Below are 26003 nucleotides of genomic sequence, written 5' to 3' on the forward strand. Positions count from 1 at the left end.
CCCCCCCGAGCATGCCAGTCCCTGCCCTGGGGCTGGATGACAGCTAATGCTCCCTAGAGGGGAAAGGCCACCATGCCCCATTCCCTTCCCCCCTGAGCCAGCCTGGGGGCTGAGGCCAGACAGTGAGAAATTAACAGGTTGTTGCTATCTGCAGGTGCCAGAGGCCAGCTGGGTTTCAGTCTCTCGGCACCGTCTGTGCCAGCCGGGTGTTGGGTTACAGGCGCTGAACAGGTAAAGGTCGTTGTCTTAGCAGCTCCGTGGCCGGCTTTAAATGCACACGACCAGAAAATGCTCCAGACGCTTCCTCGCAGCATGACCTTCAGCTGCCCCCTTTGTTCAGCCTGATTTCCACCATCCAGGTGCTAAACCAGCCCTGGGCTCCCTCCGCCCCCAGCTCTGTCGGTGCCTTTCACTCCTGATCCACAGCCCCCTGCTAGCCCAGCCCTGCGTCCATAGCCCCTTACATTGTAAATGTCAGTGTAATAATCTATAGTCTGGGACCAGCCCTCCCAGCTGTTACACGAGCACCTGGATTGCACATACGCTGCCATCTATGGGCCAGATGGTTTTACTGCCATCGTCAGGCCTGGGCCTTTGGACAACAGTGATTCTCAGCCGGGGTCCGTGTACCACTGGGGGTACCCAGAGGTCTCCCTGGGGGGACCTCAATCCATCTAGATATTTGCCTAGATTTACAACAGGCTACATAAAAAGCACAATCAAAGTCAGTAGAAACTCTAATTTCACACAAGCCATGACTTCTTTAATCTGCTCTATATGCCAGTGGGTTTCAAACTGTGGGTTGCGACCCATTTCTGGGTGGCAGAATGTCAGGCACTGGGTCATGGCTGCTCTGGACAGCAGCACCGACCAGGCGGGTAAAAGTCAGGCTGGTCCCTATGTGTTCTGCCACTGCGCCGCACCCCCAAAGTGGCCAGCAGCAGGTCCGGCTTCTAGGCAAGGGGACCACGGGCTCTGCATTCCGTCCTCACCCCAAGTACCAGCTCCGCGCTCCCATTGGCTGGAAAAAGACCAATGGGATCGGTGGGGAGGTGCTTGCAGGCAAGAGCCGCGCAGAGCCACTTGCGCACCTCCGCCTAGGAGCCAGGCCTGCTCCTAGCTGCTCCCAGGGCGCAGAGTGGTCCACAGTGCCAGGAGAGGCAGGAAGCCTCCCTTAGCACCCCTGCTGCATTGCTGACCAGGAGCTGCCCGAGGTAAACTCACGCCCCAACCCCACGACTCAATTTCCTGTTCCAGCCCTGAGCCTCCCCTCAAACCCGGATCCCCATCCTGCACCCCAAACCCCTCATCCCTAGACCCACCCCAGAGCCTGCACCCTAGCCCAGAACCCTGACCCCCCCCACCCCAACCCCCTGAACCCCTCATTCCCAGCCCCACCCTGCAGCCCTCATCCCCACAACCCAACCCTCTGCCCCATATGCCCTGATTGCTCCTCCCACATCCCAACTCCCCCCTCACTTCCTAGGTCCATTGGGTGGCAGCACAATCAACTCAGTGTTCTTCAGCTAAGGTCCCAGGAAGAAAAAAGTTTGAAACAGCCGTGCTCTTTACATATACATCTCTAAAAATGGAAAGTTACCAACATTTACATATCCAATTGGATTTATTGTTATATTCATGGCAAATGACGGAATAACCTGTCTGTCAGTGTGTTTGTGTGCTTGTCGGCGACACTTGTCTTTTTCTGTCTGCTTGTGTTGTAAACTTCATTATTTAATGGTGGAGAAAACTTGGGGTACATAACAGAACATAATATGACCGAATTCCAGATAAAAGGTGCGGTACAGTCGAATCGGAAGAGTGGTTGATTGTCAACTGGTCTAAAAGGTCTTTGTCCACTGAGATGGGCCTACCTCTGGGTAGTGCATGGAGACTCTTTATATAGGTGACAGGGAGGAACGTGGGGTGAGTGGCTGCGTGGGAAGTAGGAATATGGGTTAGGTGCTGGAAAATATGTTACCAGTGGGGGGCCTGAGAAGCCTATCTGAAATCCAAACTATAATCCTCGATATATAATGAAACCACTTTCAAGCCATGGCGATACAGCACCTGTGCGTGGGGGACAGAGAGAGATCTGAGGAGGCTGCTTTAGATGAGTGGGTGGGGCAGGGACAGTCGGGGTGGGGGGGGCTGCTGTGGGTGGTGGGGTGAGGGCAGGGAGCAAACTGGTGTTCGGGGCAGAGACAGATCTGGGGAAACGATTCTGGATTTGAGCCTAGCATTGAAGCTGGAAGGTTTAATCTCACTTTCTTACCTGTGTCCTGGGGGAATCAGACACGGTCAATTCAGAATTGATTCCTCCAGCACACACACACAACATGTGCAGCTCCCACCCCCCCCCTCCACCCTGCTCATGGACTCTGTCTGGTGACAGGAAACTGTCTCCTCGGCGGAGACAGTACAGGCGAGTGGCTCAGCGCGGGTGAGATGCTCACAAAGCTGAGTCTGCAAAACCTCCTAGGTGGCCAGCTTCGGGCAAGCCTCAAACAGCTCGGCTCAGCTCTGGGGCCTCTCGTGATGAAAGGTCTGAGATGCTGTGTGCAGAGAGTCGATTACCCACATCCGGGGCAGCTGCAGCCCCAGAGCAGGTGCGACCGCATCATTGCCAAAATTCAGCCCGATAACACCTGGAGACACACCAGACCCAGCTTGGGCCCCTGAAGTGCTGCTGGGTCAGGAATGATTCGTGGGTGTGCCTTTGGCCCCGGTCAACTCTCCCACATCCAGGAGAGACCCTGCCAGGTGGCGAGTGGATTGTGAATCTCTTGCTTCATTGGATGTAAGCCACACAACATAGTGTCTGCTCCACGACTGGCTGGTGGAGTGGCTGGACGTTGCAAAGGGCAAAAGCTGTGTGAATTTTGGCCAGGAATATCGGGATTCATTAAGTCATTAGTTTAAAAAGCCACTGTGAGGGGGTACGCAGCACGCAAGCTGGGCTGTGGGACCTCTGAGCCTTCTGTCCCACCAACCTGGGGTGTCCCTCTCACACTGCAATGGTGTATCAAGTGACAAACCTCTGGCAGGCTCTGCACTGACACAGCCATCCTCAGGCAGGGACACACCCAGCAGTGTTAAATCAATGATCTCCCTGCCACTCATGAACCATCAATAGGGAGGCTCCAACCAATTTCTCCCAGCTCCCCAGCTTTGCACACCAGAATCTAACCAATCCTACCTTGGTTAGAAGCCTGGCCAGTTCATTGCCCAGTCCACCCCTTCCATGATGTGGAGATGACACTTAACGGCTTTTGTAAATTGAGCTGAGATTTCCCAGCACTTCAACCAAACACATAGTTTTAGCTAGAATACAAAATAGGTTTATTAACTACAGACAGATGTAAAGTGATTATAAGCAGTGAGCACAGAGATCACAGTTGGTTACTCAAGAAATAAAAGTAAATTCGCAATCTGAGTTCTACAAACTAAACAGAGTTTGAATCAAGCCATGTTTCACCTTGATAGATGGCACATGCAGGTGACACAGCCTCAATGAACAAGCTGGGACTCTCCTCCAGCCTGGGACCCCCTCCCCAGTTCAAAGTCTTTGTCCTTCCAACATGTTTCCAGGTGTTGAATTGTGGGGGCCATGAGGCCAAGTGGTGATGTCACTTCCCCTCTTTTGCAGTTTCATCCAATTTACTGGCACTACATTTCGCTATGATGTGGGTCAAACAGTCGCCATTGTCTACATGTTCTCTCTGAGAAATCGCCATTTTATACAGTTCCTGAGAGATAGTGGATTCTGGGATGGGCTCCTCCACCTGAAAGCCTGGTTTTGGTTATTCTGCACATCATACTTTATTTCAATAACACACACAGCAAAACGTCACAACCTCACATACAACGACAGCACATATAATCCATCAGGATTTTAATGTTCAACAGATCATTGTTTTTAAAATGATAGCTCAGAAGACAGATTTTGTTCATATGTATATGACAGTGGTGAATATGGGGGCTGAGGGTGCTGTTTCGAGGTACAGAGTAACACAGCCACACATTTTATTTAAAGTCCCCAATATTTTAAACACCTTCGCACTTCATTGGCTTCCAAAACAGAGCTGGACATTTCTGGTTTTCCAAAATGTTTGGCAGAGTTTTGCAGGGTCACAAACTCTTACAATTTCATTGTGGCGTTCACTATGCTTCCTGTTTTCCTCCAAGCCCCAGATACTGGAATCAGATGGTTAAGTGTGAATTTCAGCTTTCTTTTCTTTTCTCTTTTTAGGTGAGTCCCAGAGAAAAGCTTGAAATGGCTGGAAAAAAAATCATAAGACAAAAAAGAAGGACCTAAATGTTTTTCTTTTCAAACCAATCTCATGATGTTTTGGAGGTGGCCTGTGAGGACTGAAGCCTTTGGCTTGGCACTGAAGATACAGGACTAGACTTATAAAAGTGGCTGAGGAATTTAGGTGAAAAAATCCCATTGAAGTTAGCCATTAAGCACCTAACTCACACAGGTGCTTTTGAAAAAAAATCAGTAGAAGCCTAAGTCAATTCAATTACATCACGTAACGGCAGACAGCTAAAAAGTGACATTTAAGTTCTTATACACAAATACTAGAAATCTGAATAATAAGATGGGTGAACTCGAGTGCCTTGTATGAAATGAGGATATCGATACAACAGGCATCACAGAAACTTGGTGGAATGAGGATAATCACAGTAACATCCGGTTACAAAATATATCAGAAGGACAGAACAGGCTGTGCTGGTGGGAGAGTGGCACAATGTGTGAAAGAAAGTGTAGAGGTAAATGAAGTAAAAATCTTAAATGACCCAAACTGTACCGTAGAATCTCTCTGGAGTAATTCCATGCTTGAATAATAAGAATACAGCAGTAGAGATATACTATCAACCACCTGGCCAGGATGGTGATAGGACTGTGAAATGTTCTGGAAGATTAGAGAGGCTATAAAAATAAAACATGCAATAATTTTGGGAAAAGCAGCAAAGAAGCTAACCTGATTGAAACTATAGTAAAGAACTGAATTATCACACACATATACGGATATCATTTGTTAGGGAAGAGTCAACATGCTTGTAAAGGGAAGTCATGTCTCAGCAATCTAACAGAATTCTTTTTTGGGGTCAAAAAGTATATGGACAAGGGTGATCCAGTGGATATAGTGTACTTGGAGTTTCAGAAAGCCTGTGGCAAGATCCCTCACCAAAGACTCTTAAGCAAAGTAAGCTGTCATGAGTTGAGGGAAGGTCCTCACACGCTTCAGTAACTGGTTAAAAGACAGGAAACAAAGGGTCGGAATAAATGCTCAGTTTTCAGAATGGAGACATGTACATACAGGTGGCCCCCAGGGGTCTGTAATGGGACCAGTGGTGTTTAACATATTCATAAATCATCTGGAAAAAGGGATAAACAGTGAGGTGGCAAAATTTTCAGATGATCCCAAACTACTCACCATAATTAAGTTCAAAGCAGATTGTGAGGAGTTATAACAGTATTTCACAAAACTGGGTGACTGGGCAACAAAATGGCAGATGAAATTCAGTGTTATTTAATGCAAAGTAATGCACAATGGAAGCCATAATCCCAAGTACACATATATAAATTAGCAGTTTCCACTCAAGAAAGAGATCTTGGAGTCACTGTGGATAGTTCTCTGAAAATATCCACTCAACGTGCAGCGGCAGTCAAAAAAGGGAACAGAATGCTGGGAATCTTTAAGAAAGGGACAAACAATAAGACTGAAAATATCATATTGCCTCTATATAAATCCATGATACGCCCACACCTTGAATACTGTGTGCAGATGTGGTTACCCTATCTCAAAAAAGATATATTGGAATTGGAAAAGGGCTACAAAAATGATTAGGGGTATGGGACAGGTTCCGTATCAGGAGAACTGGGACTGTTCAGCTTGGAAAAGAGATGACTAAGGGGGGATATGATAGAAGTCTATAAAATCCTGATTGGTGCTAAGTAAGTAAATAGGGAAGTGTTATTTATTCCTTCTCATAACGTAAGAACTAGGAGCAGAGATGGAGTCCCTGGCCTCTGTTCTCCAAAAGCTGAGAATGGACGACAGGGGGTGGATCACTTGATAATTCCCTCTGGAGAACCTGGCATTGGCCACTGTCGGAAGACAGGACACTGGGCTAGATGGATCTTTGCTCTGACTCAGTATGGATGTTCTTATGTTCTTACCTTAAGTTCTCATTGATTCTCAGCAAGGATCCTATGGGCCAAAACCCTTTTAAAAATAAGACGTTGACCCTTTTGTCTTTCGTTTCATAGACTCATTGATCTTCAGGAACCACTGGACAGAAGAAGAGCTGGAGCTCCACCAGGTGCAAAGATGACAGGCTGACAAAAACAATGAAACAAAGACGTAGAAAAGTACAGACCATAAAGAACAAATGCCTCAAAATAATCTAAAAATGAACAAAACCAAAAATCTAAATATTTCATTAAAATGACAGATTCATACATTCCAAGGCTGGAAAGGACCAGCGTGATCATCTCATCTGACATCCCGGGTCACACCATCCAGAGAACTGCCCCCAAACCATTCCTAGAGCAGAGTTTAAAAAAAAAATCCCAGCTTGATTTAAAAATTGCCTATGATGGAGGATCCACCAGGACCCTTGGGAAATTGCTCCAATGGTCAGTTTACTCTGATCATTACAAATTTACACCTCATTTCCAGTCTGAATTTGTCTAGGTTCAACTTCTGTTCCCTGGATCATGTTAGACCTTCCTCTGTTTGACTGAAAAGCCCATTATTAAATATTTGTTCCCCACGTAGGTATTTACAGACTGTGATCAAGTCACCCCTTCACCTTCTCTTTGTTAAGTTAAATAGATGGGGCTTCATGATTCCCTCACTCTAAGGCAGGTTTTCGAATCCAGTAATCATTCTTGTGGCTCTTCTCTGGAAAAATTCAAATAATTCACTTGATAAAAAATACGGTTTTGGGGTCAAGAGGACCCTATGGTTCCAGTAAAATAAATTCTTTTTTCATGCAAATATCCACAATTCCATCCATTCCCCTATTCAGCTATCTCCGGCCCTGAGTTGTCGGTGGTTTCGGGGTTGCGTGCACGTTGCCGATACCTCAGAAACTCTTCCTCCATGGTGAGGTAGAAGATCGGGTTAAGGCAGCTGCTGAAATACTCCAGGACACAAGCAAAAGTGCTTTCTATGACCAGGAAAGGCAACGGGTATTCAGTTGAGATTTGCAGGAAGGAGAAGATGTGATACGGCAGCCGGCAGAGCAAAAAAGTCAGGAATAAGCCAAGAAGGATCTTGAGTGTCTTGGTGGACTGGATGAGCCTCTTCCTTCTCAGCTTGGCAGCTAGAACGATGTAGAAGGTTGGGATCAAGATCAAGGCTAATGGGATCAGAAACCCAACCAGGAACTGGATTGGAACGCCGGCCTTCACCCTGCCTTCATCCAGTGTAAAATTCATGCGCATGCCGACAGGTGAGTGGAAGGATTCCCAGAGACCACTGTACCACAAGCTGAACCCAACAGACAGGGCCCACATGCCCAAAACAATCATGAAAGCCAAGCTGGGCGTGCGGTGGTTCCGGGCTCACTCAGGGCACGCCATGAGGATGCAGCAATCGACACTGAGGGCTGTGAGGAGGAAGGCGCTGGAGAACACGTCTAGGGAGGTAACGGTGCTGGTCAGCCTCTGGCCCAGTCTAAGTCCAGGAATTTTTGGAGCAAGTCTTCTCCAGCCCCCCACCCCTTCATATTGAAGTGGAGTTTTTGTGTGGTTTGGGCCAATTGGGGGAGAGAGGGTGAGTTAGTGGAGCAGACAAAATTGCCACTGAAAGAACCCTTCTGTGAAAACCTCCGGTGATGGAAGGCAACTCCCCAGGAGGAAAAAAGTAGGATTGAAACAACGACGGCAATGAAAAAGCCGACAAAGCACCAAAGGAAGAAGACACCAGTTACAAGGTAAAAAAACTTTTTTTTTAAATGGAAAGATATTGCAAGTGTCTATTTTAGTGGATAGAAAGGGAGTCCAGACGCCTGGGTTCCATCCCAGACTCTGCCAATGAACTGTTTGGGGAGTCCTGGACAAGTCATGTCATGGCCCCTTGCCTCAGTTTCCCATCCAAACATTTCTCTGTTTAGAGAGTGAGCTCGCTGTGGCCAGGCCTGTTTCTCCCCGTGGGTCTGTGCAGCGCCTGGCACGATTTTGGCCCTGATCTTGGTCAAAGCCTTTGCAGCCTCCAGTGTGATGGGGGCCCCTGACCGTTGACAAAAGGACCCACAAATAATTTCAGCTGGTTCTAACCGGAGTGGATGATGGGAGAGGACGTGGGAGCTGGAAGATACAGGGTGAAGCAGTGTGGGGAGCGGGTCAGACTGAAATCCAGGGGGTAGCTGGAGGATTTACCTCATTTCCTTACCTGTGACTTGGGGGGGACGTGGCGTCTCAAAGTCGACCCCGTCCCAGGTCTCTGACATGACGCCTGCAGCTCGCCCAGACTGGTTCAGCCTGGAGCAGGAAGCTGCTCATGTGGTGGTATATCGGGGGGTGGGGGGACGTGGGGTGGAAAAAAATGGGTGCAGATCACAGGAAGTGGCTGGGTCCGAATACATCTGCAAGGTCAGGAAGGGCTCCAGCACCCATAGCTACATGCAGACGTTATGCAAACCACAAGCTCCGCCTCGCTGGGCCCTCGTCAGGCATCTGCATTCGTCTATCCACATCCGTGGGCAGGGACCTCAGTGGGGAGCCAGGGCTGAGACAGTCACTTCCAGCTGACTTCCCCGGGTGAGATCCCTGGACCAGAGACTCCAGCTGGGACTCTGCCCTCCAGCCCCTCCTTGCTGGGGAAAGTGAACAGAGACCCGCTGGGAGTCGGATGCATGAGATTCTCAGCCCTGCCTTTGCTGCAGAGAACCCACCCTCGCCTGTGACCACATTACAACCCTGCCAAGGCTAAGGAAATCCTCGCTCTGTGCTGGAGACCACATAAACCACAGCCCGGCCTGCAACTTGCCTTCATCTCTCGTCATTTGCCTGGAGGCCTCAGGCGTGGGGACACTTTTCAGCTCAACGTGAGCTACCAGATCCAAAGGGCTCTGGCCGTGCTGCGATGCATCAACAGGGAAATCTTGATTAGGAGCAGAGAGGTGATTGTCCCTCTGGATCTGGCCCTGGTGCGACCACAGCCCTGTGTCCAGGATCCTGTGTCCGGGATCCTGTGTCCAGTTCTGGCGCCCACCCTTCAAGAAGGATGTTGAGCAACCGGAAGGGGTCAGAGAAGAGCCACGCGAAGGAATAATGGACTGGACCCCAGGCTTGGCAGACAGCAACTCCAGGAGCTCAGTCAGTTCAGTTTATCAAAGGACACGTCTACACTGGGAAGGCTGCACCGATGCAGCTGTGTCGCTGTAGCGGCTCAGTGAAGACGCGGTCTATGCTGACGCGAGAGCTCCCATCAGCGTAGTTAATCTACCCCCCACGAGCTTTGTTGACAGGAGAAGCATTGTCCACACTGGGTGTTAGTTTGGCATAACAGCGTCACCCGGGGGCGGGGGGTTTCTGCACACCCCGGCGACACAGTTATACCAAAAATCACTTGCTAGTGTATAACAGGCGACAGGTAAGTGGAAGGGGTGACTTGATTCCCACCTTAGGACAAGCACCTGAATTGTATGTGTGCTGCCATCTACTGGCCAGAAGGTTTTACTGCCATCTTCAGCCCTGAGCCTTTGGATAAGTCTATAGCAGTGGTTCTCAATCAGGGGTACACGCTCCCCTGGGGGTACCCAGAGATCTCCCAGAAGGGTCATCAGCTCATCTAGATATTTGCCTACCTTTACAACAAGCTTTGAGCGTGTGGACTCACCCCTGCGGCGCCTCCTGCTGGTCATCCGTGGGAATTAGCTCATTCCAGCCCTCTGGAGCATCCTCTGTCAGCCGGTGATCTGCTCCCGCTGGGCCATCGGGTCCCTCCCTGGACCCTGGTGCCCCTTTAATGGGGTGCTGCCCCCTGGCAGTACCCCCACACTCTGGGTCTCCTCCTCCCAGGGGAACCCCCACCCCCTGTCCCCACTTCACCTCAGTCTTGGCTACTGCCCAGCCCCCATCTAGCCCCCCTTCACTGGGGCAGACTGCAGTATAAGCCACTCATGCTGCCTCTGGTTACCCATGGGCTGCCCCTGCAACCCAGTACCTAATAGGACTTACCAGGCCTTCAGCCTGGGGCTTTCCTAGGCTGGAGCTCCTCAGCTCCCTTGGCCTTTTCCCAGCCCTGCTCTGCTCCACTCCAGATACCTGGTTGACCTCCCTGCAGCCAAGCCCTTCTCTCCCTGAACACAGAGAGAGACTGCTGAGCTCCTGGCTCCCAGCCTCTTATATAGGGCCAGCTGAGGCCTGACTGGGGCATGGCCCAGCTGCGGCTGCTTCTCCAATCAGCCTAATAGCTGCTTTCCCTGCCATAGCCCAATCCCAGGGCTGTTTTAAGCCTTTCAGGGCAGGAGCGGGGTAACCACCCGCTGCAAGGCTACATAAAAGCCACTAGCAAAGTCAGCGCACACTAAAATTTCATACAGACAATGACTTGTTTAATCACACCTGGGGGAATTCTGCACTAATGTTGTGTGTGCATAATTAATGAGCCAGTGTAAACAGGTGGGGGACTCACCACCTGGCACCTCCTGCTGGTAACTCTGGGAATTAGCTCTGTCCAGTGGAGCACCCCCTCCTGGTGGTGTCCCATCCATTGTTCTGCCCTCTGTTGGTGTCTCTGGACCCGCGTTGCTCCTTGCTTGGCGGCGTCCTCTTCAAGGCCACTGCCCTCCAGCAGTGCCCCTTAGTTTATCTGCACCCCCTTCTGGGGATCGATCATCAGCAGTCCTCCAGTCAAGCCTTCATGTGCAACCACCCGCCCTCAGAGTCTAATCCCTCTTGGCAGGGATCTGGCATGGTCTGTAATGGCCAGTGACTGGATGTACCACAAGGAGGAAGGTGTGGGGGGGTCCCGGCCCAGGGACCATCTGGCGTCAGCCTCGCTGTCCTCCTCCTTTTCCTTCTCAGTCTGTTTCCCTGGGCTGCTTCCCCTACGGTCCCTTGCACCTGCTAGGCCCTTTCCCTCAAGACCTGAAGCCCGGCAACTAGGGGCTAGAGCCTTCTAACCTCCCTGAGCCTGCCCAGCACTGCACTGTCCACGGTGCTAGTCTTCCCCCCTCCTTGGAGACTGACCTCCTCCCTTCAAAGGCCTGGGACAGACTGACTACTCCCTCCTCTGGGCAGCCTTTATATACCTCTGAGCCTGGCCCTAATTGGCTCCCTACAATCTGGGCCCTGATTGGCTCCCTATAAGCCCTTTCCTAATTGGCTCCCGGGCTGCGCAGGCTCCCTGGCCTGCCCCAGCCCATTCTCACAGGGAGCGGGGCAATTTGCCCCACTACAGCCAGACATATTTTTTTATTTTTTTTGTGCCAAAAAAAGCTTCTCCTGAAATGTTGCTGCAGTTCTGCCTTTTGCCCAGCAGAGGGTGCTGTGGAGCTAGAACACAGCAGCAGCTCCCAGCCAGCAAGGGAAGTGGCTGCTGTGCCTTCTTGGCTGTGGGCTGGGTCAGGAGACAGGGGCTATGGGGAGTCAGACAGCATGAGGCTGATGGGGGGTCAGGGAGGGGCTCATAAAGACTAATGGGAGAGCACAGGGACTGAGTGGGACTGAAGGCACAGGGCCACACAAGGGAGCGAGATGCAAGGCCATATGGTGTGGGGGGGGTGCAGAGCTACATAAGGACAGAGAGTTGCTGGGTGGGGCACAGAGACACACGGGGACTGGGGAGGGGTGAAGCCAGATGGGGATGGAGGAAGTAGATGTCTGAGTGAGGATGGAGGGATACATATGGACAGGGGGTGCAAGACACATGGGGGTGCAGGAACACATAGCGACAGGAGCAGATGTGCCTGACTGAATGGGAGAGACTAGGGGTCAGCCAGGGTCTGCATGGGGATGGGGGGAGTGGGTGTCTGAGTGGGGGTGCAGGGCCACATGAGGACAGGGGGAGGGGTGCAGGGCCACATGGGGTTGGGAGAGTATCTGAGTCGGGGTGTGCTGATATGGTGTCTGGGAGCAGGCGCGGACACTCGCTATTCCATCGCTTAATAGATAAAGTGTTACCCATTTCCCCTCCCTTCTCCTTGTTAAGAATTGATAAGTGTTGCACCTGCATACGAAATGTGGGGATCTAAAGGATACCTTTTGGGTAAAGAAGTGTTATCTCCCCCTCCCTTCCTTTCCCAGCCATACAAGCGAACCTGGGGTCATGGCCCCTCCCTCCCTCCCCTGAGATCTGCAGATTAAGAGAATTTGTAGCAACAAATGACATGTATATGATGGGAACCACTTCAATCCCAGAGGTGCAGCACCTACGGGGGGCAGGGGGCAGGGAGAGATCTGGCGGGGGGCATTGTGGATTTGTGGATTTCATCCTAACAATGAAGTTGGATGCTTTAATCTCACTTTCTTACATATGATCTGGGTGAATCAGACACGGCATCTCAGAATTGATTCCTTCAACACACACACACCACCTGCAGCTCCCCCCTACCCACCCCACGGACTCTGTCTTGATGGGGAGTAAAGGAGGTGGCAGATGCTCACAAAGCTGAGTCTGAAAAGCCTCCAAGCGTGTCAGCTCTGTGCATGCCTCAAACAGCTCGGCTCAGCTCTGGGGCCTCTCGTGACGAAGGGTCTGAGATCTCATCTGCAGAGATGGTCACCTACATCCGGGACAGCCACAGCCCAAGAGCAGGAGCTGATGTGTGGCTGCATCACTGCAAAAATTCAGCCTGTTCACATCTGGAGATGCACCAGACCCAGCTTCGGCCCCTGAAGCAACACTGGGTTGGGAGTGATTCATGGGTGGATCCAGACATGCTTCACCCCCAGTCACCCCTCAAATGTCCTGGAGAGACCTTACCAGGTGGTGGGTAGATTGTCAATCTCTTGCGTCATTGGCTGTGACCCACATAACATAGTGTCTGCTCCACAACTGACTGGTGGATTGGTTTATGCTGGAGAATGGCCAGCGACGTAGCGAAACGCGAAAGCTGCTTGAATTTTGTTTGGGAATATCAGGATACATTGGTTTAAAAAGCCAATGTGATGGGTTCTGTGAGACCGATGAGCCTTCTGTCCCACCAACCTGGGGTGTCCTTCTCACACTGTGATACTGTGTCAAGCTACAAACCTCTGGGAGGCCCTGCACTTACACAGCCCTCCCCAGGCAGGGACACACCCAGATGAGCACCATGAATGACCTTCCAATCACTCATGAATCATCAATAGGGAGGCTCCAGTCAATTCCCACCCCGGCTCCCTGGCCTGGCAGCCCAGAAATGTACCGTCCTGCACTGCTCAGAATCCCGGCCAGTGTAAGTTCCTTACCCAGTCTGCGCCTCCCCCGACATGAAGAGCACAAACACCAGCTTTGGAAACAGAGCTGAGATTTCACAAGCACTTACATCAAAACACACAGTTCTAGGCAGAATATAAAACAGGTTTATTAACTACAGACAGATTTAAAGTGATTATAAGCAGCGAGTGTAGAGACCACAGTTGGTTACACAAGACATAAAAGTAAATTCTCAGTTAAATAAACTAGACAGGATTTGAATCAAGCCATGTCTCACCCTTGCAGATGGTACAAGCAGGTGATGGTCCCTCCATACACAGGCTGGGCTTGTCTTCCAGCCCGATACCAAACTTCTCCAAAGTCAAAGTTTTTGTCCTCCCTCCATGTTTCCAGGTATTGAATTGCGGAGGCAGTGAGGCCAAGCGGTGACATCACTTCACCTCTTTTATAGTTTCTTCCAGCTTGCTGTAAAGATCTTTTGCTATGACGTGAGTCAAACAGTCTCCATTGTCTACGTGCTCCCTCTGAGAAACCTCCACTGTGTACAGGGCTTGAGATAGTGGATTCTTGGATGGGTGCTGATGAGCCATTAACCCTGCCTGGCTCCCCCATTGTCGTACCTGAAAGGCTGGTTGTGGGTGTTCCCAACATCATGGCTTATTTCAGTAACACACACATAGCAAAATTTCACAGCCTTCACAATGACAGCACATACAATCCAATAAGCTACTAATGATCAACAAATCATGACTTTTCAACTGAAACATCACAAGGCAGACTTTGTACAGAACTTATCATAATTATATGACAGTGGTGAATATGGGGGTTCCAGGGTGCTGTTTTGAGGTACACAGTACAACAGTCACCCACATTTTATTTAAAGTCCCCAATATTTTAATCACCTCCTCACTCCATTGGCTTCCAAAACAGAGCTGGATATTTCTGTTTTTTTGGAAACTTTCGGTGGAGTTTTGTAGCATCACCGACTCTTACAATTTGGTTGCAGCATTCGCCATGCTTGTCCTTTTCCTCCAAGCCACAGATGCTAGAATCAGATGATTAGATGGGAATTTCATCTTTCTTTCGTTCTTTCAGAAAGTTTCCAGCCTTCATTATTGCAGAGAAAAGTTTGAAATGGCACCTTCCTTCCCCCCACAAAAAAAAAACATAAGGCAAAAAAGAGGAATCCAAATGTCTTTCTTTTCAAACCAATTGCATGATGTTTTATGGGAGGGCTCATGAGGTTTGAAGGCTTGGGTTTTGGCAAAGAAGACACAGGACTAGATTTTTAATAGTCACTAATGGAGTTAGCTGCCAAATTCCCATTGATGTTATGATTTAAGCACCTAACTCACATAGATGCTTTTGAAAATCACACCAGTAGAAGCCTCAATTCAATTACATCATGTAATAGCAGACAGCTAAAAACTGACATTCAAGTTCTTATATAGAAGTCTAAAGAATAAGGTGGGTGAACCTGAGAGCCTCGTATTAAATGAGGATATCGATATAACAGGCATCACGGAAACTTGGTGGAATGAAGATAATCAGCATTTAATTTAGGATTTAACCAATCCTAACATACTGTAACATATTTCTCTAACCAATTATATCCCACTGCCCTAATTAACTTACACCCAGCAAAATTAATTATACAGCCGACAGAAACAATTAGAGAACCAGACGGATTAACAATAGAAAAGTGGAGGCCATGAGGATAAAACTAAAGAGCATTTTGGGCTATATTTTCCCAGCACATTGAGGGATCATTCCCCTCTATTCAGCATTAGTGAGGCCTCATCTGGAGACTGTGTCCAGTTTTGGCCCCACACTACAAGAAGGATGTGGAAAAATTGGAAAGAGTCCAGCCGAGGGCAACAAAAATGATTAGGGGGCTGGAGCACATGACTTACGAGGAGAGGCTGAGAGAACTGGGATTGTGTAGTCTATAGAAGAGAAGAGTGAGGGGGGATTTGATAGCTGCTTTCAACTACCTGAAAGGGGGTTCCAAAGAGGATGCATCTAGACTGTTCTCCGTGGTACCAGATGACAGAACAAGGAGTAATGGTCTCAAGTTGCAGTGGGGGAGGTTTAGGTTGGATATTAGGAGACACTATTTCCCTAGGAGGGTGGTGAAGCACTGGAATGGGTTCCCTAGGGAGGTGGCGGAATCTCCTTCCTTAGAGGTTTTTAAAGTCCAGCTTGACAAAGCCCTGGCTGGGATGATTTAGTTGGGGATTGGTCCTGCTTTGAGCAGGGGGTTGGACTAGATACCTCCTGAGGTCCCTTCCAACCTTGATATTGTATGATTCTATGACTGAACAGGACACAATTAATATCAAGTCACAAAATATATCACAGAACAGATGATGCTGGTGGGTGAGTGCCACTATATGTGAAAGAAAGCATAGAGTCAAATGAAGTAAAAATCTTAAATGAACCAAACTGTACCATAGACTCTCGATGGATAGTAATTCCATGCCCGAATAATAATATAGCGATAGGGATATATTACCAACCACCTGACCGGGATGCTGATAGCAACTGTGAAATGCTCAGGGTGATGAGAGATGCTATTAAAATAAAAAACTCAATAATAATGAGAGATTTCAACTATCCCCATATTGACTGGGTATAAATCACCTCAGGACGGGACTCAAAGATAAAGTTCCTTGACACATTTAAATGACTGTCTCTGTTAGAGGCTTTCCTTTCACCCTCTCCCCTGGTTCTTGGCACGCAGACAGCAAGCAGCAAAAGACCAGAAGTCCGAAGCGCAGACAATGTGATGTTTATTGGGGTTAATTTCCAAGCAAGCATATTCCAAAGCCCTTCGCACCAGTAGGCCTTATTTCTAAGGTCAGATAGGATCTGTTCTCCTGCGTCCTCCTTCCCAGCTCTGACATCGCAGAGCATTTACCCCTTGTCCCTTCCCAGCTCTGACCCCGCATAGCCTAGCCTGTGTCCCTGTTCCCTGTTCCCTATTCCCGTTTCCCCCCGTAGCAACCATGATCCAATTTCCCTTCCTCCTACTTCCTGTTTGATCCCAGTTTATAGAGTAATATTCTCAACTACACCTTAACCGATCATTTTACTGAAATTTAACTAACCAATCCTAACATCCTGTAACATAATTCTCTAACCAATTATATCCCATTAAGCTAATTAACTAACACCCAGCAAAATTAATTATACAGCAGGACAGAAACAATTAGAGAACCAGACAGATTAAGAATAGAGAAGAGGGGGGCCATAAAGATAAAACGATATAGAAATGAGAGTTTTACAACGCAAATATTTTTACGTGATTTCTTCCCAGACAGGATGCTGTCAAAATAAGCCTTCTTTAACCATCTTTATCTGGTGGCGATGGGCACTATGAGGACAGGATTGTATTCGCAATAGCCCAATACACCTTTATTTCAGTGTGACAGGTTTGGGATGTGAGGATGTGACCGTTCACTTCCCAACTTATGGGTGCCCCTACTGCTTAGACAAAGAACAAGGCCTCAGACTATACAGGCAGACTGTGATTTTGATTCTTTGTATTATAACTCTGTAACTAGCTAAGTGATAAAAATACACCTAAGCTCTTAAAGTATAGGCCTGTACAGGCAGGCCTGGATAGCTTTATTCCAATAGCTTCTTAGAGTAGCTAGTCCTGCAACCCACAAGGGAAGAGGCAATTCTTCATTTAGTCCTAAGTAGAGCACAGGATCTGGTCCAAGGGGTGAATATAACAGAACCGCTTGGTAATAGTGTCCATAATATAATTAAATTTAACATCCCTCTGGCCGGGGAAACAGCACAGCAGCCCAACACTGTACCATTTAATTTCAGAGAAGAAACTACACAAAAATAAGGAAGTTGGTAAAAAAGAAATGAAAAGGTACAGCACCAAAAGTGAAATCCCTGCAAGCTACATGGGCCCTTTTTAAAGACACCATAATAGAGACTTAACTTAAATGTGGGTAAACAACTGAGTAAAGAAGCTCTGAGAGTCAAAAAGGCATCCTTTAAAAAGTAGAAGAGGAAAATAGAAAGGAGCATAAACTCCAGCAAATGAAGCATAGAAATGTAATTAGGAAGCCCAAGGACTCAAGAAGTAATAGAAAAAGTATTTTTAAGGTACATCAGAAGCAAGAAGCCTGCTAAACAACCAGAGCAGCCACTGCATGATCGAGATGTTAAAGGAGCACTGAAGGATTATAAGGTTTGCAGAGGAAAAAAATGAATTCTTTTCATTGATCTTCATGGATGAGCATGTGAGCTAGATTCCCAAACCCGAACCATTCTTTTTAAGTGACAGATCTGAGGAACTGTCCCAGACTGAGGTGTCATTAGAGGAGGTTTTGGAACAAATTGATAAACTGAACAGTGATAAGTCACCGGGACCAGATGGCATTCACCCAAGTGTTCTGAAGGAATTCAAATGTGAAATTGCAGGACTACAAACTAACAAAGGATAGGAATAAATGGTCAGTTTTCAGACAGGAGACAGAGACATAGCAGAGACTGTACTGGGACCATTACTGTTCAACATATTCATAAATGATCTGGAAAAAGGAATTAAGAGTGTGATGGCAAAATTTTCAGATGATGCAAAACTACTGCAAATAGTTCAGTGCAAAGCAGACTGCGAGGCGCTACAAAGGGGTCTCAGAAAACTGAGTGACAAAATGGCAGATGAAATTCAGTGTTATAAAATGCAAAGTAATGCACATTGGAAACCATAATCTCAACTATATATATATAAAAGGATGAGGTCTAAATTAGCTGTTCCACTCAAGAGAGAGATCTTGGAGTCAGTGTGGATAGTTCTCTGAAAACATCCATTCAATGTGCAGGGGCAGTGAAAAAATCAACAGTATGTTGGGAATCATTAAGAAATGGAGAGATGATAAGACTGAACATATCATATTGTCTCTATAAAAACCCATCTCAAAAAAGATATAGTGGAATTGGAAAAGGTACAGAAAAGGGCTAGAAAAATGATTAGGGGTTTGGAACGGATTGCACATGAGGAAAGATTGGTAAGATTGGGACTTTTAAATTTGGAAAAGAGATAACTAAGGGGGTACATGATTGAGTTGTGTAAAATCCTGACTGATTGCAGAAAGTAAATCAGGAAGTGTTATTTATTCCTTCCCATAACACAAGAACAAGGGGTCACCAAATGGAATTAATAGGCAGCAGGTTTAAAACAAACGAAAGGAAGTATTTCTTCACACAACGCACAGTCAACCTGTGGGACTCTGCCAAAGGATGTTGTGAAGACCAAGACTATAATAGGGTTATGTTACGTTCTGGTTAACACACAGTGAGGTTCCTATGGGCCTAAACACTTTTAAAAATAGGACTTAGATTCTTTTGAAAATATTACCCTTTGTTTCATAGACCCATTGATCTTCTAGAAACACCATGTTTCTAAGCTTAATTTGTCTAGGTTCAACTTCTGTTCACTCGATCGGGTTACACCTTCCTCTGCCAGACTGAAGAGCCCGTTATTAAATATTTTTTCCCCACATAGGTACTTACAGACTGTGATCAAGTCACACCTTCACCTTCTCTTTGTTAAGATGAATAGCTTGAGATCCTTGTGTCTCTCACTCCAAGGCAGGTTTTCAAATCCTGTAATCATTCTTATGGCTCTTCTTTGAGTAAGGAAAAAAAAATCACTTCCTAAAAAAGACAATTTTGGGGTCAAGAAGAAGTTACAGGTCCCAGCGAAGAGAATTTTTTCTCCATGCAAATATCGACAATTCATCCATTCCCCTATTCAACCGGTTCTGGCCCTGAGTTGTCAGTGCTTTAGGGGTTGTATACACTTTGCCGGTACCTCTGAAACTCTTCCTCCGTGGTGAGGTAGAAGATGGGGTTGAGGCAGCTGCTGAAATATGTCATGACACAAGCAAATGTGCTTCCCGTGTTCAGAAGAGTCTGAGGGTACGTAGCTGAGATCTGCAGGAAGGAGAAGATGTGATACGGCAGCCAGCACAGGAAAAAGGTCGGGATCAAGCCAAGAAGGATCTTGAGTGGCTTGGTGGACTGAATCAGCCTGTTCCTTCTCAGCTTGGCAGTGAGAATAATATAGGAGGTTGGGATCAAGATCAAGACTAGTGGGATCAGAAACCCAACCAGCAACTGGATGGCAATGGCGGCCTTCACCCTCCCTTCATCCAGTTGGAAGTTCATTCTGATGCTGGCAGGTGAATGCAGGGATTCCCAGAGATCACCGTGTCGCAAGCTGAAACCAACAGACAGGGCCCACATGCCTATAAACACCTTGAATGTCAGGAGGGGCGTGCGATGGTTCCTGGCCCACTCAGAGTGTCCCACTAGGATGCAGCGATCGACACTGAAAGACATGAGGAGGAAGGCGCTGAAGAACATGTGGAAGGAGGTGATGGTGCTGCTCAGCTCATTGGCCGAGTCTAAGTCCAGGATGAAGATTGAGGTCAATCTGAGGGGCAGGAAAACGAGGAACATTAAATCGGCCACGGACCGGCTCCAGAACCACATGGTGCTGGCTGTCCTCTCCACATGGCAGCTGGCAACAAAGAAGGCATAGGCGTTCAACGGCACCCCGGCCAGGAAAGCCACACCACACACCACCAGGAAGAGGACTGGGAACTCCATTCTTGGAAGAGTTGAAGTCACAATATCCCCTCCTTCACATCAGGGTTCGGTGGGGATAGTTCAGATGATGTACTGAGCAAAGGAAGGAAAAGCAATGAAAATGGCTCGAGGACAGGACAACGACAGAGAGAGACAGCCGCAGAGTTTATAATCTCCTTAGAGTTTTTAAACTCCCCAGATCCTGAGCTGAATGCAAATGGGATGAAATCCTTGTAGGCCAATGGTACCAATGGTTTGAAGACCTTAGAAGCACAGAGCCAGTGGGTTAGAAGATGACCACAAGGGGCATCTTGTCTAACCCCCTACCAAGATGCAGGACTTGCATCTGTTCTCTCCCCAAACATTTTTTGTTTTTACATAATATTGTTTTTTTCGACTACACCAAATATTAAAAATAACCTTACTGCAAAGTTGGATTTAAGGGCAAGGGGAGGTGGGCAATGAGGAGGGCGGTCCAAGGCAGAGATTGGAGAGACACACACACCCGCCACCCTCCGCAGCCTCACCAAAACTCCCAAATAATCTTCTATCTGTTAGTATCCCAAAGGATATTCCCGTCTTTGTTAAAAAAAAAAAAAAAAGTTAATGAATGATCACTTCCGCTCCACCTTTTTTTTGTTTTGAAATAATGGAATTTCTGAAGGAGAGTCTTCCTCAGCCCCCTTTCATTCTGAAGTGTAGTTTTTGTGTGGTTTGGGTCATGTTGTGGGGGTGAGTTAGTGGAGCAGGCACAATCCCCACCAAAAGATCCCCCCTGTGAAAACCTGCACTGATGGAGAGAAACTCCCCAGGAGGAGAAAAGTAAGATTGAAACAAGTACGACAACAAAAAAGCTGGCCAAACACTAAAGGAAGAAGAGACCTGTAATCAGCTAAAAAACTTTTTTTTAAAAGGAAGGACATTGCAAGAGTCTATTGTCATGGTTAGCCGAGGAGCTCCATCCCAGACTTTCTCACTGAACTGCTTGGGGAGCCTGGACAAGTGACGCCACGGCCCCCTGCCTCAGTTTCCTCTCCAAACATTAGAGTGTGAGCTCGCTGTGGCCAGACCTCTTTCTCCCTCTGGGCCTGTGCAGTACCTGGCACGATGGGGTCTCCAAGCTCTGTCAGCATCTACGCACCACCCTGTGTGACAGGAGCCCATGACCTCTGACAACAGGACCCACAAATAATTTCAATCGGTTCTAACTAGAGTGGATGAGGGGAGGGGATGGGGACAGCTGGAAGGGGGGCACATGGGGGGTTTATCTCATTTCCTTACCCATGTCTTGGGGGGGATGCAGTGTCTCAGAGTCGACCCCTGTCCAAGGTCCCCAGCACGATGCCTGCAGCTCTCCCAGAGTGGCTCAAGCTGGAGCAGAAAGCTGTTCATGTGGGGCGGGGAGAACAATGAGTGGAGATCACAGGATGTGGCTGAGTCCGAATACTTCTGCAAAGCCTGGAAGGCCTTCTGCACCCACAGCTACTTGCAGATGTTATGCGAACCACAAGCTCCTGTTAGAATATAGGTATTCAAGTCTTCCTGTAGAGGCCTATACTCTAAGAACTTAGGTGTATTTTTATCACTTAGCTAGTTACAGGGGTATAAAAACAAAGAATCAAAACCGCAATCCACCTGTGTCTGGGCCTTCTCTCACTGTGACAGTCTGAGGCCTTGTTCTTAGGCTAAGGCCTTTGGCTAAGCAGCGAGGGCAGCCATGCTCTGGGAAGAGAACGGTCACATCCTCAAATCCCAAACCCGTCACACTGAAATAAGGGGGTATTGGGCTGTTAGGAAGATGATCCTGTCCTGATAGTGCCCATCACCACCAGATAAAGAAACAGATCCTGAGATGGTTAAAGAAAACTTAGTTTGACAGCAGCCTGTCTGGCAAGAAATCACTTCTCAGTGGTTGTGGTTGTGAAACCCTCATTTCTATCTGTTTTATCTTGATGCCCCCCCTATTCTTAATCTGTCTGGTTCACTACTTGTTTCTGTCTGTTGTATAATTCATGTTCCTGGGTGTAGATTATTGATGGTAGTAGGATAAAATTGGTTAGAGAATTGTGTTACAATATGTTAGGATTGGTTAGATAAAGTTCAGTAAAACAATTGGTTAAGGTATAGCTGAGATATAAACTGAGGTCAAACAGGAAGTGGGGGGAAGGAAAATTGGAATCACTCTTGCTGGGCATTAACTCCAATGAACATCGCATTGTCTGCACTATGGACTTCTGCTCGTTTGCCACCTGCCCTCTGCATGACAAGAACCAGGGAAGTGGGAGGGTGGAGGGAAAACCTTCTAACAGCTCCCCCTCTCTGCTGGTCCCTAGCAAGGTGTCTGCATTACGCTGTCCACTTCCATGGGCCAGCGTGCAGGACCCCCATCGGAGAGCAGGGACTGAGACATCCACGTCCAGCAGACTTCACCGTGCGAGTTCCCAGGAGCGTAGACAGCAGCTGGGACTCTGCTGAGGAAAGTGAACAGAACCCCACAGGGAATCGGACGCATGAGATTCTTAGCCCTGCCATTGCTGCACCCCTTGGCCCGGGCCATGTTACAGACCAGCCAACGCTAAGGAAACCCTCGCTCTGTGCTAGAGACCACACAAACCACAGCCCGGCCTCCATCCTGCCTTCTTGTTTCGTCATTTGCCTGGAGGCCTCAGGCGTGGAGGCGCTTTTCTCAGTTAGGAGCAGGGAGATGATTTTCACTCTGGATCCAGCCCTGGTGCAACCGCCGCCGGGACCTGTGTCCGGTTCTGGGACCCACCCTTCAAGAGGATGTTGAGCAACTGGAGAGGGGTCAGAGAAGATCCACGAGAAAGATTAACAGCCTGGACCCCGGGCTTGACAGAAAGAGACTCAAGGAGCTGAGGCTGTTCAGGGAAGGCTACACCGATGCAGCTGCACCACGGCAGCGGCTCAGTGAAGATGCTATTTATGCTTCTCCCATCGGCATAGTTAATGGCCCCCCACCCCGAGAAGTGGTAGCTGTCCTAACAGGAGAAGCATTATCTACACCGGGCCTTGGGTCAGTAGAACAGTGTCACCCAGGGCGGTGGGTTTCCACACCCATGACTGACATAGTTATACCAACATCGGCTGCTAGTGTAGACCAAGCGAAAGGGAAGGTGACGTGGTGACTTGATTGCCAGTTTCTGAGAAGCAACTGAATTGCCCATGTGCTGCCATCAACTGGCCATGTGTTTTACTGTACCCCTTTCAGGATTCTCATTTGTCTTGTGTATCCCCAAGTTTCTCCTAACTTTAAAACTGATTATTTACAAAATCAGACATAAATATACAAGTTTCACTAGTACTGATAAATAGTTACTTTTTCATTTTACCATATAATTGCAACTGGAATATAAATAATGCACTTACATTTCAATGGACAGTATATACAGCAGTATAAAAAAGTCATCATATGAAATTTAAGTTAGTACTGACTATGTTAGTGCTTTTTATGTAGCCTGTTGTAAAACTAGACAAATATTTAGATGAGCTGATGATGTACCCACAGGAAGATCTCTGTGTAACCCCGGGGGTAAATGTACTCCTGGTTGAGAACCATTGCTGTAGACTTTTATCCAAAGACTCAGGACTGACAATGTGATTTGATGGCTGTGACACACATGACATTGTGTCAAGTATCAGAGGGGTAGCCGTGTTAGTCTGGATCTGTAAAAGCAGCAAAGAATCCTGTGGCACCTTATAGACTAACAGACGTTTTGGAGCGTGAGCTTTTGTGGGTGAAGTGGGTATTCATCCACGAAAGCTCATGCTCCAAAATGTCTGTTAGGCTATAAGGTGCCACAGGATTCTTTGCTGCTTTTACATGACATTGTGTTTGCTCCAAAACCAGCTGGTGGATGGGTTTGAATCTGGAGAATGGCCAGCAACGTAGAGAAGGGCGAAAGCTGCATGAATTTTGACCAGGAATATCAGGATTCATTGAGACACTGTTTTAAAAAGTCACTTTGACAGAGTTCCTGTCGTGCAACTCGGACTGTGGGACATCTGAGCCCTGTGCCCCACCAGCCTGGGGTGTCCCTCTCACTCTGTGATGCTGTGTCAAGCTGCAAACTTCTCGCAAATTCTACACTCCACAGCTGTAGCTAGGCAGGAACACATCCCGCTGAGTTCCATGAATGACCTCCCAGCCACTCACGAACCACCAGTAGGGAGGCTCTAGTCAAATCCCTCGGGCTCCCTGGCCTTGCTGTCCAATATATACAGTCCTGCATTGGCGAGATGCCTGGCAAATGTAAGTTCATTACCCAGTCTGCGCTTCCCCCGATGTGGAGAGCACAAACAGCAGCTTTGGAAACTTAGCCGAGATTTCCCAAGCCCTTCCATCAAAACACACAGTTCTAGGTAGAATATAAAGCAGGTTTACTAACTACAGGCAGATTTAAAGTGATTATAAGCATCAAGCATAGAGATCACAGTTGGTTACACAAGAAGGAAAAGTAAATTTGCAGTCTGACTTAAATAAACTAGACAGGATATGAATCAAGCTGTGTATCATCCTGGCAGGTGGTACAAGCAGGTGACAGTTCCTCAATACACAGGCAAGGCTTGTCTTCCAGCCCAATGCCAAATTGCCACAGTTCAAAGTCTTTGTCCTTCAGATGTGTTTCCAGGTGTTGAGTTGTGGTGGGGATGAGGCCAAGTGGTGATGTCACTTCCTCTCTTTTATAGTTTCTTCCAGCTTGCTGGAAATCCACTTTGCTATGACTTGGGTCAAACAGTCTCCATTGTCTACGTGCTCTCTCTGAAAAATCTCCACTGCTTACAGTTCCTGAGATAGTGGATTCTTGGAGGGGTGTTGATGAGCCAGTAACACTGTCTTGCTCCTCCGTTGTAGTACCTGAAAGGCTGGTTGTGGTTCCCAACATCACAACTTATTTCAGTAATACACACATAGCAAAACTTCCTAACTCCCCATACAATGACAGCACATACAATTCAACAGGATATTAATAATCAACAGAGCAAGACTTTTTTAATGATACCTCACAAGGCAGACTTTATTCGTATTGATATGACAATGATGAATATGGGGGTTCCAGGATGCTGTTTTGAGGTACAGAGTGCAACAGCCAACCACATTTTATTTAAAGTCCCCAATATTTTATACACCTCCTCACTCCTTTGGTTTCCAAAACAGAGCTGGATTTTTCTGGTTTTCTAAAACTTTTGGTGGAGTTTTGTAGTGTCATCGACTCTAACAATTTGGTCGTGGCATTCGCCATGCTTGTCCTTTTCCTCCAAGCCCCAGATCTTGGAATTAGATGATTATGTGGGAATTTCAGCTTTCTGTCTTTTTTTTTTAAAGTAAGTTTCCAGCCTTTGTCGTTGCAGAGAAAAGCTTGAAATGCTGCCCCCCCCCCCAAAAAATACCAGAAGGCAAAAAAAGAAGAACCCAAATGTCTGTAATTTCAAACCAATCTCATGATGTTTTAGGAGGTGGCTCATGAGGTTTGAAGGTTCAGGATTGGCAATGAAGAGACAGGACTAGATTTTAAAAAGTGGCTAAGGGAGTTAGGTGCCAAATTCCCACTGAAGTTAGGAGTTAAGCGCCTAACTCACATAGGTGCTTTTGAAAACATCACCCATAGAAGTTTGTCCATTCAATTAGATCATGTAATGGCAGACAGCTAAAAAGTGACATTTAAGTTCTTATATACAAATTCTAGAAGTCTAATAATAAGATGCATGAACTAAAGTGCCTCGTATTAAATGAGGAGATTGACATAATAGGCATCACAGAAACTTGGTGGAATGAGGATAATCAATGGGACACTGTAATATCAGGTTACAAAATATATCGGAAGGACAGAACAGGTCCTGCTGGTCGGGAAGTGGCACTATATGTGAAAGAAAGCGTAGAGTCAAATGAAGTAAAAATCTTAAATGAACCAAACTGTATCATGGAATCTCTCTGGATAGTAATATCATGCTGTAATAATAGAAATATAGCAGTAGGGATAT

The 26003-nt window shown here is 47.4% G+C and overlaps 1 protein-coding gene and 1 pseudogene across 1 annotated transcript; both read right to left on the minus strand.

The window, feature by feature from the left end:
* Positions 1 to 7036: 7036 nt before the first annotated feature.
* On the minus strand, positions 7037 to 7746 carry LOC116838252 (chemerin-like receptor 1; annotated as a pseudogene).
* Positions 7747 to 19196: 11450 nt separating this feature from the next.
* Positions 19197 to 20024, minus strand: LOC116838286 (chemerin-like receptor 1). The gene has a single exon (XM_032803334.1). It carries the CDS (start codon positions 20022 to 20024, stop codon positions 19197 to 19199), a length of 828 nt encoding a protein of 275 aa, XP_032659225.1.
* Positions 20025 to 26003: the final 5979 nt, after the last annotated feature.

This window comes from Chelonoidis abingdonii, chromosome 11 (genome assembly GCF_003597395.2).
Source record: "Chelonoidis abingdonii isolate Lonesome George chromosome 11, CheloAbing_2.0, whole genome shotgun sequence".
Taxonomy (NCBI): domain Eukaryota; kingdom Metazoa; phylum Chordata; order Testudines; family Testudinidae; genus Chelonoidis; species Chelonoidis abingdonii.